Source organism: Giraffa tippelskirchi, chromosome 10 (genome assembly GCF_054371585.1).
Source record: "Giraffa tippelskirchi isolate mGirTip1 chromosome 10, T2T-mGirTip1v1.2.pri, whole genome shotgun sequence".
Lineage (NCBI taxonomy): Eukaryota > Metazoa > Chordata > Mammalia > Artiodactyla > Giraffidae > Giraffa > Giraffa tippelskirchi.
The window spans coordinates 73,282,729-73,295,578 of record NC_137284.1 but is presented as its reverse complement, the minus strand read 5'-3'; the positions used below and the strand labels follow the sequence as shown (position 1 = coordinate 73,295,578).

The 12,850-nt window shown below is 36.7% G+C and overlaps 1 protein-coding gene across 16 annotated transcripts in view; it reads left to right on the top strand.

Annotated features, from left to right (window-relative positions):
• SNX13 (sorting nexin 13) overlaps positions 1 to 11,365 on the top strand; it is a 147,782-nt gene extending 136,417 nt beyond the window's left edge. For 12 of the 16 annotated variants that reach the window (XM_081537670.1, XM_081537675.1, XM_081537673.1 and 9 more), the window contains 5 exons: positions 57 to 128; positions 2,504 to 2,649; positions 2,918 to 2,986; positions 4,602 to 4,714; positions 10,719 to 11,365. In XM_081537670.1, coding sequence (XP_081393796.1) covers positions 57 to 128; positions 2,504 to 2,649; positions 2,918 to 2,986; positions 4,602 to 4,714; positions 10,719 to 10,966 — 648 coding nt within the window. In that variant the 3' untranslated portion in view covers positions 10,967 to 11,365. Of the gene's footprint in view, positions 1 to 56; positions 129 to 2,503; positions 2,650 to 2,917; positions 2,987 to 4,523; positions 4,715 to 10,718 lie in introns of all 16 variants that reach the window. The other 4 variants (XR_014067841.1, XR_014067839.1, XR_014067838.1 and 1 more) reach the window with 1 other exon arrangement.
• Positions 11,366 to 12,850: the final 1,485 nt, after the last annotated feature.

Here is a 12,850-nt window from a genome sequence, read left to right as displayed (position 1 = left end):
CTTTCATTTTCTGCTTTAGTATGTTTACTTTGTTCTTTTTTTTTTTTCAATTCTAGGTTCCTCCTTTAATTCCGAAGACTGATTCAGATCCTGAACATTGTCGAGTTTCAGCTCAACTTGATGATACTGTGAGTTAGTTTTTGTTTTGGTAGCAGTCAGTTGGAATTCAAATCATACTTTGCAGATCGTTTTAACTTTTTAATGAAGTAAAATATGTATATGTCATTAATGTACTCATATTTTAAACATTAAATTTGATGAATTCTTACAAACTGAACATACCCAAGTAACCAGCACTATAAACAAGAAGCAGAACGTTGCCAGTACCCCAGAAAGCCCCTAATGCTCTCTTCCTGTCACTGTCCTCTCCCCTGCCAAGGATAATCACTATCCTGACTTCTACCCTGCTTTTATACTTTATGTAGATGAAACTGTAAGGTATGTACTCCTTTCAGTCTGGCTTTTTTTGCTTAACGTGGTAGTCTTCCATGTTGTTCTATGTGATAGTGGTAGTCTTCCATGTTGTTCCGTGTGATTGTGGTTTCTTCATTCTTGTGGTCTTACAGTACCACATTTTGTAAATATAATACAATTTATTTGCTATGTTATGAACAGTACTCCTATAAACATTTGGGTACATATCTTTTGATTAAATAAATATGTACATGTTTCTCTCTGTACCGAGAAATGGAATTGCTTGGTCAGAGGCTATGAATATATTCAATTTTAATAGATACTCTCAAATAGTTTTCCACACTGTTTGTACCACTTACATTACCATCAGCAATGCATGAAAATTTCAGCGGTTCAGAGCCTGCCAAAATTCAATATGTTTATGTTATGCCTTTTTAATTTTAGCCATTCTGGTTGTTGTATTTCATATGGATTTACATTTCTCTGATGACTGTTAAAATTGTGAACCTCTTTTCGTAAGTCTGTTGTCCATTTGAGTGTCCTGTATGTCTAGTCCTTTCCCCCATTTTTCTTTTGGCTTGGCTGACTGTCTTTGTCTTTGATTAGTAAGAGTACATTGTATAATCTGAGTATCAGTTGTTTGTCAGATACAAGTATTTGTATATTGTAAATATCTTCCACTTTGTGTGCTTTTATTCTCTGTGTATAATCTGTGTCTACTGCAAGGTCACATAGATGTTCTCCTGTGCTTTTCTTCAAACATCATTTTTCTTTACCATGCCAAAACTTAGATTTGCCATTCATCTAGAATTGATTGCTGTGTGTAGAATGATGGAGGAATCCAGTTGACCTAAGCGCTGTTTACTGAGAAGGCCTGCTTTCCCCAGTGTCTGTTTCTCCCTTGTTACAAGTTAGATTATTTTACATATTTGAGTCTATGCTTTATATTCTGTCCTATTATGCAGATTTATTTTAAAGTTATAATTATCCCCCTTCAGTTTTTCATTGGATTTCTTTATAGTAAACTATCTTAAACAAAGATAATATTTTTGTTTTTTCAAGAATATTTTAGAATGTTTATTATGTGCTGTACTGTTATAATATCCATAACATTATGCCTTTTATTAAGTGTTTATAATTTATTAGAATTGTTATGTGGCACTAAACTCATGAATATACTTGATCAGAGAATAGAGCAGTATTGAGAGTAGATAAGCCATGAACTTTTGATACGTAAAGAGAAGGCACGCTTAAGAAAATGTTTACAACACAGTGAAAAATGAATGACTCATGCTGTTTTCTCAGTATTCAAATTACAACACTGATGAGGAAATAGAAAAGAGTAGCTTAGTGATCAAAGAATTATAAAATTACTAGCAATAATGCAGTTTTGTTGCAGTTCTAGATCTGCACCTTTCTTGTTTTATCTATATATTTCCACATCAAAGCATTCTCATTGTCTTTCTTTACTTTTTATATCATTAAATGAATATTCCCATGATGAAAGTATACAAATTTTTACTTGTTAAAAATTAAAAGAAAATAATAATTTAGTCTAGTAATTTAGTAATTTAGTCACCTTTTGTAATGTTAGCTGCGTACTGGATTTTATTTCAGGTTCTTTTTTGTGAGGATACCTAAATACATACAACTCACTAACCAAGCAAAGCAAAATATTCTGTGTAGATTTTATTTTGTTCTATTGAATAAAAAGAAATGTTGAGAATATTTTGTCCTTTTGAAAAAGCTGCTCCAGAGAATAGGCAGAGGGGCTAGCTAGCATTTATTATAAACTAACAGAGACTCTACTAAAAGATCCCAAATCCTAAGGTCATCATGAATCCACTTTGAGAAGTTTTTTTCAGTGCAGCTTTGGAGTGATTTGTTGAATTCTGTTTTCTGTCAAAACAGATATTAAAAGTATTTTTTGCTAAATTAGAATAAAAAGTCAGTTATAAAGGCTATAGCATAACTTGTTTTCCAGCCTGTAAATAGTAGTAATCATTTGGTAAAAGCAACAAAATTAGCCGTTCACAAGAGATAGATAACTCAAATAAATGTATCTTATTTCTTCCCATTATTTTGTCAGGTGGATGATAATATTCCACTTAGGGTAATGCTGCTTCTCATGGATGAAGTGTTCGACTTAAAAGAGAGAAATCAGTGGTTGCGAAGGAATATCAAAAACCTACTTCAACAACTTATAAGAGCTACATATGGTGATACTATTAATAGGTACAACTTTTTTAAAAAAAATAAAAAACTACTTAGAGCTGATCTTACTTAGCTTTTAAAGTTTTACTTTTAGAAGTAGATTGCCCTAACTTTTGTAGGGGAATTTCTTTCTGTGGGCCTTTGAAGAAGGTTATTGAAGCATTCTATTGCTCTCAGAGATAATCTACACACAAATTAAGTTGCTTACTGCATGAAAGAAGTAATGTTTCTTTATTTGATTCACGTTCTAAAATCTTGATCTTACTCATTTAAATTTCTTTACTTTCAGAAAAATAGTTGACCATGTTGATTGGATGACCTCACCGGAGCAAGTAGCCGACTTAGTGAAACGTTTCAGGTATATCTTAAGACACAGTCACTTCATGCAGGTAGCACAGAGTTGAGCAGTGTTATCATTAAATAACTTTTATCTCATTCCTTTTCTTTCTGGCCGTAACATTGGTTTTAGTCATCACTGGTGAACAAAAAGACTTGTAAAAATTATAATAAACATTTATCCCTTGGACCTATTGATCTTTGTTTTCTTTAGAACCAGAATAGAAAAAAAATTGTAAATGAAAATCTTTTAGATCTTAGGCTACATTTTATCACAGTAATGTGGCTTTAAAATAATTGAAATATTAGTATAGACATGGCATGGTCATATAATCAGATTACCTAGTTTTGGAGATTAATTTTTCTCAGTTATATTTGCTAACTTTGATTTTAAGTGAGATATTTTAGAAATTTGTTTGTCTCTGACCATGGTCTAAATTTTTATTTAGACCCTTTTATTTATTTGTATTTATTTTATTTTTATTTAGACCCTTTTATTTAGAGGTTTTATTTAGAACCTCTGAAAAGGTTCAAATTAAGAGCAGTGATACTCCAGTTCATATATTGATTCTACAAAAATATTCTCAGCCCCTTCTCTGTGTCTAGTCCTCTTAACTAGGGACTGAGAGGTAAGATTCAGTCCCTTCAAGGAATACATGGCATGGCAGAGAAATAAACATCTTTTCTGACAGTGAGAGATAAGCAGAACACAAATATGCATGGCATCATGTCCTTTGAAGTAACAGAAACAAGAAGGCAACTACTGATATCGTACGATATTTATTTGGCACCGTCCAACTACTTTACTATGGCCACTTTATGATTTTATCATAAAGAGATAAACCTTTATGAGATAGGGTTTTTTGTTTCCATTTTGTTACAAGGAAATTGAGAATCAGCAGCTTGCCCAAAGGCTCATGTGCTAGAAAGTTGGAGAAACAAGTTTCTCTAATCTGAAGCTGAGTTTCTCATCACTATACCATATTGTTTCTAAAAGCTGCACTGCCTTCCCTGGCATGTTCATTCTGTTTCAGGGTGGGTAAATGTTGTTCTTCTGGAGCATTGATTCTCAACCTTGCCTTCATGTTGCAACCACTTGAACAGCTTTAAAAAGTGCTGATCCTTAGGTTCCATCTGCAAAGAGTCTGACTTAATGCATCTGGGGAAGGCCTGGACAGGGAGTGTTTAAAGCTCCCAGGTGTTTCTAATGTGCAGTCAGTCAAGAACTGTTCTGCGCAGGCTCTCCCTGAAACCAGATCCCCAGGTAGAACCTCTGTAATTGTGCTTAATTCCTCCCTTTGGCTTGAAGAACTAGGGAACAGTAATCAGCACACTGTAAAGTAAAGAATAGATTATATAGGTGAAGAAATGTTGTAATCAACACAGCTATAACATGTGGGTGCAGTTACTCCAGGGCATACTTTTGTTATTTTTTTCTTGTGTATATCCTTTTACACCTAAAATTAAACCCTGCACTTAGTTACAATCTGTTGAATATCACACCTATATAGAATTTCAGAAATGTTTCCTTTTTCTGTTTGCATTTGTGTTTTCTGTAGAAAATTGGAATAATTTTACCAGCTTGTATCATTAGAAAATGAAAATGTTTACAAAATTTATTTAATCTTCTTAAATAGAGATGCCTTTTGGCCAAATGGCATTTTAGCCGAGACTATCCCATCCAGAGATAAAGGTATTCGAATGAGAACAAGAGTTGCAGGAAAAACTAAATTACTTTCAATTATGCCAGGTAAGTGAACATTTTTAGCATAAATCTCAATTTGTACCACCGAATTTATGGCTTGCATTGAGCATGCCAAACTTAGCTGCCTTTTGACTATAATAACGTATAATTTGATGGCTTATATACTAGGAGGCATTGTGCTAGTCATTTCTCATATATGTTTAATTAATCCTCATAACAATATTGGAGAAGAAAATGGCAACCCACTCCAGTACTCTTGCCTGGAAAATTCCATGGATGGAGGAGCCTGGTAGGCTACAGTCCATGGGGTCGCAAAGAGTCGGACACAACTGAGCGACTTCACTTTCTTTCTTTCTATAGTTCCTTTTGGAGAAGGAAATGGCAACCCACTGCAGTATTCTTGCCTGGAGAATCCCATGGACAGAGGGGCCTGGTGTGCTATGGTCTATGGGGGTGCAAAGAGTCCGACACAACTAAGCAACTAACATACACACACACACACACACACACACACACACACACATACATATAACAATATTATAAAGCCTAGGAAGCTGTTAACATCACAACTTTAAATATGAGGGGAAAAAGAGCTCAAAGGGGTTAAGTGTATATACCCAAGGTAGATTCCCTGGTATCTACCTTGGAATAGACAGTAAAGAATCTGCCTCCAAAGCAGGAGAATGGGGTTCGATCCCTGGGTTGGGAAGATCCCTTGGAGAAGACAATAGCCACCCACTCCAGTATTCTTGCCTGGAGAATTCCATAGACAGAGGAGCCTGGTGGGCTATAGTTACTCCATGGGGAATTCTATGGACAGAGGAGCCTGATGGGCTATAGTCCACAGGGTCACAAAGAGTTGGACACGACTAAGCAACTAAAACACACACTTGAGGTTTAAGGAGTGAGTATTGGAACTCTGAACGTTGAGCTTTAAGCCAACTTTTTCACTCTCCTCTTTCACTTTCATCAAGAGGCTCTTTAGTTCTTCTTCACTTTCTGCCATAAGGGTGGTGTCATCCGCATATCTGAGGTTATTGATATTTCTCCCGGCAATCTTAATTCCAGCTTGTGTTTCTTCCAGCCCAGCGTTTCTCATGATGTACTCTGCATATAAGTTAAATAAGCAGGGTGACAATATACAGCCTTGACGTACTCCTTTTCCTATTTGGAACCAGTCTGTTGTTCCATGTCCAGTTCTAACTGTTGCTTCCTAACCTGCATACAGGTTTCTCAAGAGACAGATCAGATGGACTGGTATTCCCATCTCTTTCAGAATTTTCCACAGTTTATTGTGATCCACACAGTCAAAGGCTTTGGCATAGTCAATAAAGCAGAAATAGATGTTTTTCTGGAACTCTCTTGCTTTTTTGATGATCCAGCGGATGTTGACAATTTGATCTCTGGTTCGTCTGCCTTTTCTAAAACCAGCTTGAACATCTGGAAGTTCACGGTTCACGTATTGCTGAAGCCTGGCTTGGAGAATTTTGAGCATTACTTTACTAGCATGTGAGATGAGTGCAATTGTGCGGTAGTTTGAGCATTCTTTGGCATTGCCTTTCTTTGGGATTGGAACGAAAACTGACCTTTTCCAGTCCTGTGGCCACTGCTGAGTTTTCCAAATTTGCTGGCATATCGAGTGCAGCACTTCCACAGCATGACCTTTGAGGATTTGAAATAGCTCAACTGGAATTCTATCACCTCCACTAGCTTTGTTCGTAGTGATGCTTTCTAAGGCCCACTTGACTTCACATTCTAGGATGTCTGGCTCTAGGTGAGTGATCATACCATCGTGATTATCTGGGTCATGAAGATCTTTTTTGTACAGATCTTCTGTGTATTCTTGCCATCTCTTCTTAATATCTTCTGCTTCTGTTAGGTCCATACCATTTCTGTCATTTATCGAGCCCATCTTTGCATGAAATGTTCCTTTGATATCTCTAATTTTCTTGAAGAGATCTCTAGTCTTTCCCAATCTGTTGTTTTCCTCTATTGCTTTGCACTGATCACTGAGGAAGGCTTTCTTATCTCTCCTTGTGATTCTTTGGAACTCTGCATTCAGATGGGAATATCTTTCCTTTTCTCCTTTGCTTTTTGCTTCTCTTCTCTTCCCAGCTATCTGTAAGGCCTCCTCAGACAGCCATTTTGCTTTTTTTGCATTTCTTTTCCATGGGGATTGTCTTGATCCCTGTCTCCTGTACAATGTCACGAACCTCCGTCCATAGTTCATCAGGCACTCTATCAGATCTAGTCCCTTAAATCTATTTGTCACTTCCACTGTATACTCATAAGGGATTTGATCTAGGTCATACCTGAATGGACTAGTGGTTTTCCCTACTTTCTTCAATTTAAGTCTGAATTTGGCAATAAGCAGTTCATGATCCGAGCCACAGTCTGCTCCTGGTCTTGTTGCTGACTGTATAGAGCTTCTCCATCTTTGGCTGCAAAGAATATAATCAATCTGATTTCGATGTTGACCATCTGGTGATGTCCATGTGTAGAGTCTTCTCTTGTGTTGTTGGAATAGGGTGTTTGCTATTACCAGTGCATTCTCTTGGCAAAACTCTGTTAGCCTTTGCCCTGCTTTATTCTGTACTCCAAAGCCAAATTTGCCTGTTACGCCAGGTGTTTCTTGACTTCCTACTTTTGAATTCCAGTCCCTATAATGAAAAGGACATCTTTTGTGGGTGTTAGTTCTACAAGGTCTCGTAGGTCTTCATAGAACCATTCAAATTCAGCTTCTTCGGCGTTACTGGTCGGGGCATAGACTTGGATTACTGTGATATTGAATGGTTTGCCTTGGAAACGAACAGAGGAAACATGTGGAAACAGTGTCAGACTTTATTTTTGGGGGCTCCTAAATCACTGCTGATGGTGATTGCAGCCATGAAATTAAAAGACGCTTACTCCTTGGAAGGAAGGTTATGGCCAACCTAGACAGCATATTTAAAAACAGAGACATTACTTTGCCAACAAAAGTCCGTCTAGTCAAGACTATGGTTTTTCCAGTGGTCATGTATGGATGTGAGAGTTGGACGGTGAAGAAAGCTGAGCACCGCAGAATTGATGCTTTTGAACTGTGGTGTTGGAAAAGACTTTTGAGAGTCCCTTGGACTGCAAGGAGATCCAATCAATCCATCCTAAAAGAGCTCAATCCTGGGTGTTCATTGGAAGGACTGATGTTGAAGCTGAAACTCCAATACTTTGGCCACCTCATGCGAAGAATTGACTCATTGGAAAGGACCCTAATGCTGGGTAGGATTAGGGGCAGGGGGAGAAGGGGACGACAGAGGATGAGATGATTGGATGGCATCACCGACTCGATGGACATGGGTTTGGGTAGACTCCAGGAGTTGGTGATGGACAGAGAGGCCTGGCGTTCTGCAGTTCATGGGGTCGCAAAGAGTCGGACACGACTGAGTGACTGAACTGAACTGAACTGAACTGATTGGAACTCTGACTTAGCTTTGAGTTCCTTGAAACCACTGTATTCAACCACTCCAATAAAAGTTATACTTTTAACCACTTCACTTTGCTGTCTTGAAACATTTTAAGAATAAAGTTGATGATAAAATCTGTGACAGATGAAAGTGAAAGTCACTTAGTCGTGTCTGATTCTTTGTGACCCTGTGGACTATACAGTCCCTGGAATTCTCCAGGCCAGAATACGGGAGTGGGTAGCCTTCCCCTTCTCCAGGGGATCTCCCCAACCCAAGAATCAAACAAGGGTGTCCTGAATTGCAGGCAGATTCTTTACCAACTGAGCTATCAGGGAAGCCCATGACAGATGAAAGGGGTAATAATAAAGTATAATGAAGTATGAGGTTTTCAGAAAGAGTATTTGTTCTGTTTAAGAGAACAAACACATTTTTTCAAAGAATCCCTTTGAAACAGCTGATTGGTCCATACTTAATCTCTGCTAAAACATCCTAAAGAAAGTATACATGGTGGCATTCTTTTGGTGTAGTTTGAATTATTTTAGAACTCTGCTGTCTCACTAACTTAGATTTACTTTGTCCATTTGTCTTCTCTCAGTAAGAGAAGTTTTGTTTGGTTGGGTGGTTGATTTCTCCTGTGGTGATAAATGTCTTTGAAAATACCTAGGTATCTCTTCTCCATATTTTAATTATGGATGTAGGGAATAGAAAAATATTTAAGTTCTCAATATCTATTTCTTTTCCTATAATTTTATTTGTCTTTAAATTAATTTTTCATTATAGATTTTAATCAACTTTCTCTTCTGTGCCTTAAATTGGATATTAGCCACATGGCTATTTATTCCACCCTATAGACTATACTGTTGCATTTGGAGATAAAAAGCAAGTTATAGAAATAACATTTTAGAAAAATAAAGAGAAACAGTAGCCTAGGATATTAATATACTTTTAGAATAAACCAGATGGTGCTTTAGACGGACTCAGTTATGGAGTAGAAAGAAAGCTTAATGCATTTATACAATAAATATTTATTGAGAGCATTTCATGAGCCAGACACTACTCTTTACACTGATCTTTGCCTCCTTAGAGTTTACATTCTACTAGGGGACACAGGAGACATACAAAAGAAATAGATGAAGCACAGTATATTGGATAGTGCTAAGAGCCGAGGAGACAGATAGTGCAGGAAAATGGAAGTGGCAGGTGAGTTGCAGTTGTGAGTGGATGACACTTACATGAAGACTTGAAGGAAGTGAGGAAAGATATAAAAGTAGATATTTTTATATACAGAATTCCTCACCTGTTTTTTAGTGAATTTAAAAACTATTTGTTTAAAATTATATTGTACCCTAGTTAGAAACATACTTTTTGGGAGTTGCATGTTTCTTTTGAAGGCAATAAAGTGTTGTTTTGGGGGCCCTGTTTACAAATAATTAAGAATGATCCTACATGATGTTCCCATGCTCAAGTGTCTCTAGTAACTTCATGTTGCCTGTGAGTAAACTCCAAATGTGCTCACCCTGCCAGTTGCAGCACTGTCAGTTTTCCATTCTTTTCACCACTTTCCCTTACAGGAATCCTAAAATTGAGCCAAACTGTACTACCCCATTTCTTGAGCCTGTCTTGTTTGTTTGTTTGTTTGTTTTCCCCACTTAGTGCTTATTTCCGTATTCATGTTCTTAAATCCTTTATCTGTTTTACCCATCTGCTGCTGCTGCTAAGTCACGTCAGTCGTGTCTGACTCTGTGCGACCCCATAGACGGCAGCCCACCAGGCTCCTCTGTCCCTGAGATTCTCCAGGCAAGAATACTAGAGTGGGTTGCCATTTCCTCCTCCAGTGCATGAAAGTGAAAAGTGATCAGATCCTGCCAATGCACTGTTAGTGTGTTGCAAGTTTTTTAAAATCAGAGATCAAGTTTCCACATTTCTTTGTAGTATTTCTCATTGTGCATTAGATGGAGAATATTTTTATAGTGTTTTAGAGTTTACAGATCGCTTTTCACTTTATCTCATCAAAGCTTTATAAATTCTCACAGTAATAATAATATTGGTTGTTATAAATTCCCATTTTACAGATGAGGAAAGAAACTCAAGGTGGGTGAGTTATATAGGTATTAAGGGACAGGGCTTCCCAGATGGCTTAGTGGTAAATAATCCGCCTGCCAGTGCAGGAGACACAGGAGACATGGGTTCCATCCCTGTATCGGGAATATCCCCTAGAAGTGGAAATAGCGACCCACTCAAGTATTCTTGCCTGGAAAGTCCCACAGACAGAGGAGCCTGGTGGTCTGCTGTCCATGGGGTCACAAAGAGTCGGACACAGCTGAGTGACATTAAGGGATAAGATTATAACACTTAATTTGGAGTTTCTGAGTCTGGGTCCTGCTTTCTCTGTTGTTGTATTGTCTCCCAATACTACACAAGTGCGTGCATACTTGTGACATTTATAAGTTGTAAATTAGTTATCAAACTTATGTTAAGGTCATTCACTGAATACTGGCTATTTGTCAGTCACTCAAATGTGTACTTTACATGTTTTAACTTAGAATACTTTTGGCCTTGTATTTCCTTTGAATAATGAATTGTGTTTATTTCCCTTCCCCTTTATTTAGATGAACTGAAGCACATTATTGGAGCTGAGACAACACGGAAAGGTATTCTTCGTGTTTTTGAAATGTTTCAGCACAACCAGTTAAATAGGAGAATGGTTTATGTCTTTTTGGAAGGCTTTTTGGAAACCTTATTTCCACAGTATAAATTCCGTGAACTTTTCAACAAACTGCATTCACGGTCAAAGCAGATGCAAAAATATAAACAGAAACTTCAAACTACTCAAGCGCCTTCTTTACAGAAAAGGTGACACTCCAATCTCTGAAACTGGTGTTCATTTTGTCCAGGACTAATGGTATGGACGGATCTTCTGGGGCTTAACTCATATACTGTTGTGTCTGCACCAGTCTTTTAGTGTCTCAGAGTAGATTAATACATCCATATGACTGCCATTCTTCTCATCATTGTCTGTAATCCAGCCACTTGTACCAAGAGAGATTTCCGTGTCTTAAATGATTTGGTGCATATTTTTGCAACACTGAGAGGATACTGCCTACAGCTCAAGCAAGAATGACGTTGGTCTCTTCCGTTGCAAACTAATCAGCATTCTCCAGCAATGACAAAGTGCCAGAGTGTATATATGAGAGCTAAGGAAAGCACAAAACAATGGTTCACAAATAAATTGGCTAATTTGTTTAACAGTGGGAAACTGTGCAATGTACTGTTTCGAGGGGTTTGTTTTGCATAATGGTTTTATATATCTTTGTCGGAATTTTGATATAGCGTAGATTAGACAGGTGAATGATCTTTGAAACATCTGTTTCAGGTCTAAGGAAAATGACAGAATGCCCTTGGAGTATGAAGTGACATTATATCCAAATTACACTTTTTGTTTTCATAAAAACCTAGTGTAAATTAAAACCAATCACAACCAAAGTTTGATTGGATTTGTTATTCATTGGTAGAAAACAGAGTTTAAGTAATTCTTCTATGTCTTAAGGGCTCTATTTTGCTCTTATGGTACTCATAATTAGGTTTTATTTTGGCATTCTGTGTGGAAAAAGAAGCATATGGTGGCTCTTAAGTTTTGAAGTTATTACAGCTTTCTTTAAGAGATTACTGATTATATAATAGGGGCTAGAATTTGTTGAAAGAACTGCCAAATACTTCTTAAAATACGGAAATTTAAAAAAAGTACTCTATTGAAAGTTACTCTATGATAATTTTAAATTGTGTGATCTAGACATACGTTAGGTGATTGCAAAAATAGCAAATCAAAGGATTAAATGAGCTTATAAGTCATATGTAAACGTACAAATTCCTAACTCTATTACAGTGTACATATATGAAAATAAATAATGAAAACAGAACTATAATATTTTTTAAAATACGCTTTTATTTATATTTTGCATAATGTAAAATTCTACTAAATAAAACAAGTTGGCAAAACCCCTCAGTGTATACATTTAAGTCCCTAAAATAATTTTATACCAACAACAAAATACCTTTTCCAGTTTTGGAGCTTCTGCATTTCCTATAGTTTTCTCAGTCTCCATTTGTCCATCTTGGAAGTCTTCATATGTTTTGTATGCAGGATTTCTGCATAGTTTAACTTCTACTGGCTAAGTGTTTGGGTGTCTCAGCGTTTTTTGTTTTAAAAATATTTAACACTAAAACCTTTTAATAGTGAAGCTATTTATCAGACCACTGAGCCAAGATGCTGGTGTTAAAAGAACTTCCGGGTGCTTAAGATAAAGGGACAGAGTATTGGTATCCCAGTTGTTTGGGAGTTTTAAGATTGGAACAAGATGTTATTGTCTTGTTCTCCCTGAGATCCTACTTATGAAGCAAAGCCTGATACAATAAAGCCTTCTTTAAAGCTTTATAATAATAATCATATTTATTAATATTGCTGTTATGCATACTTATAGTTTGCATATATTCAGCCTTTGCTGCATGTTTTCAGAATTACATAAATGAAATCCCTTTCATTTAAACTTCCAAATGAGAAAAAATCTTTATTGACTCTGGTGGAAGAAATAATATTTCTTCTCAATGTATCTTCCTGCCCCAGGCTTTAGAAGAAACATGTGAAACATGTCTGTAGGAAGCATCAGCGTGGCCGTAAGTGCAATGATTTTCAGATACACCCCTGCCCATTTCCAGTATATTTTTGACATAAGTAAATATTAAG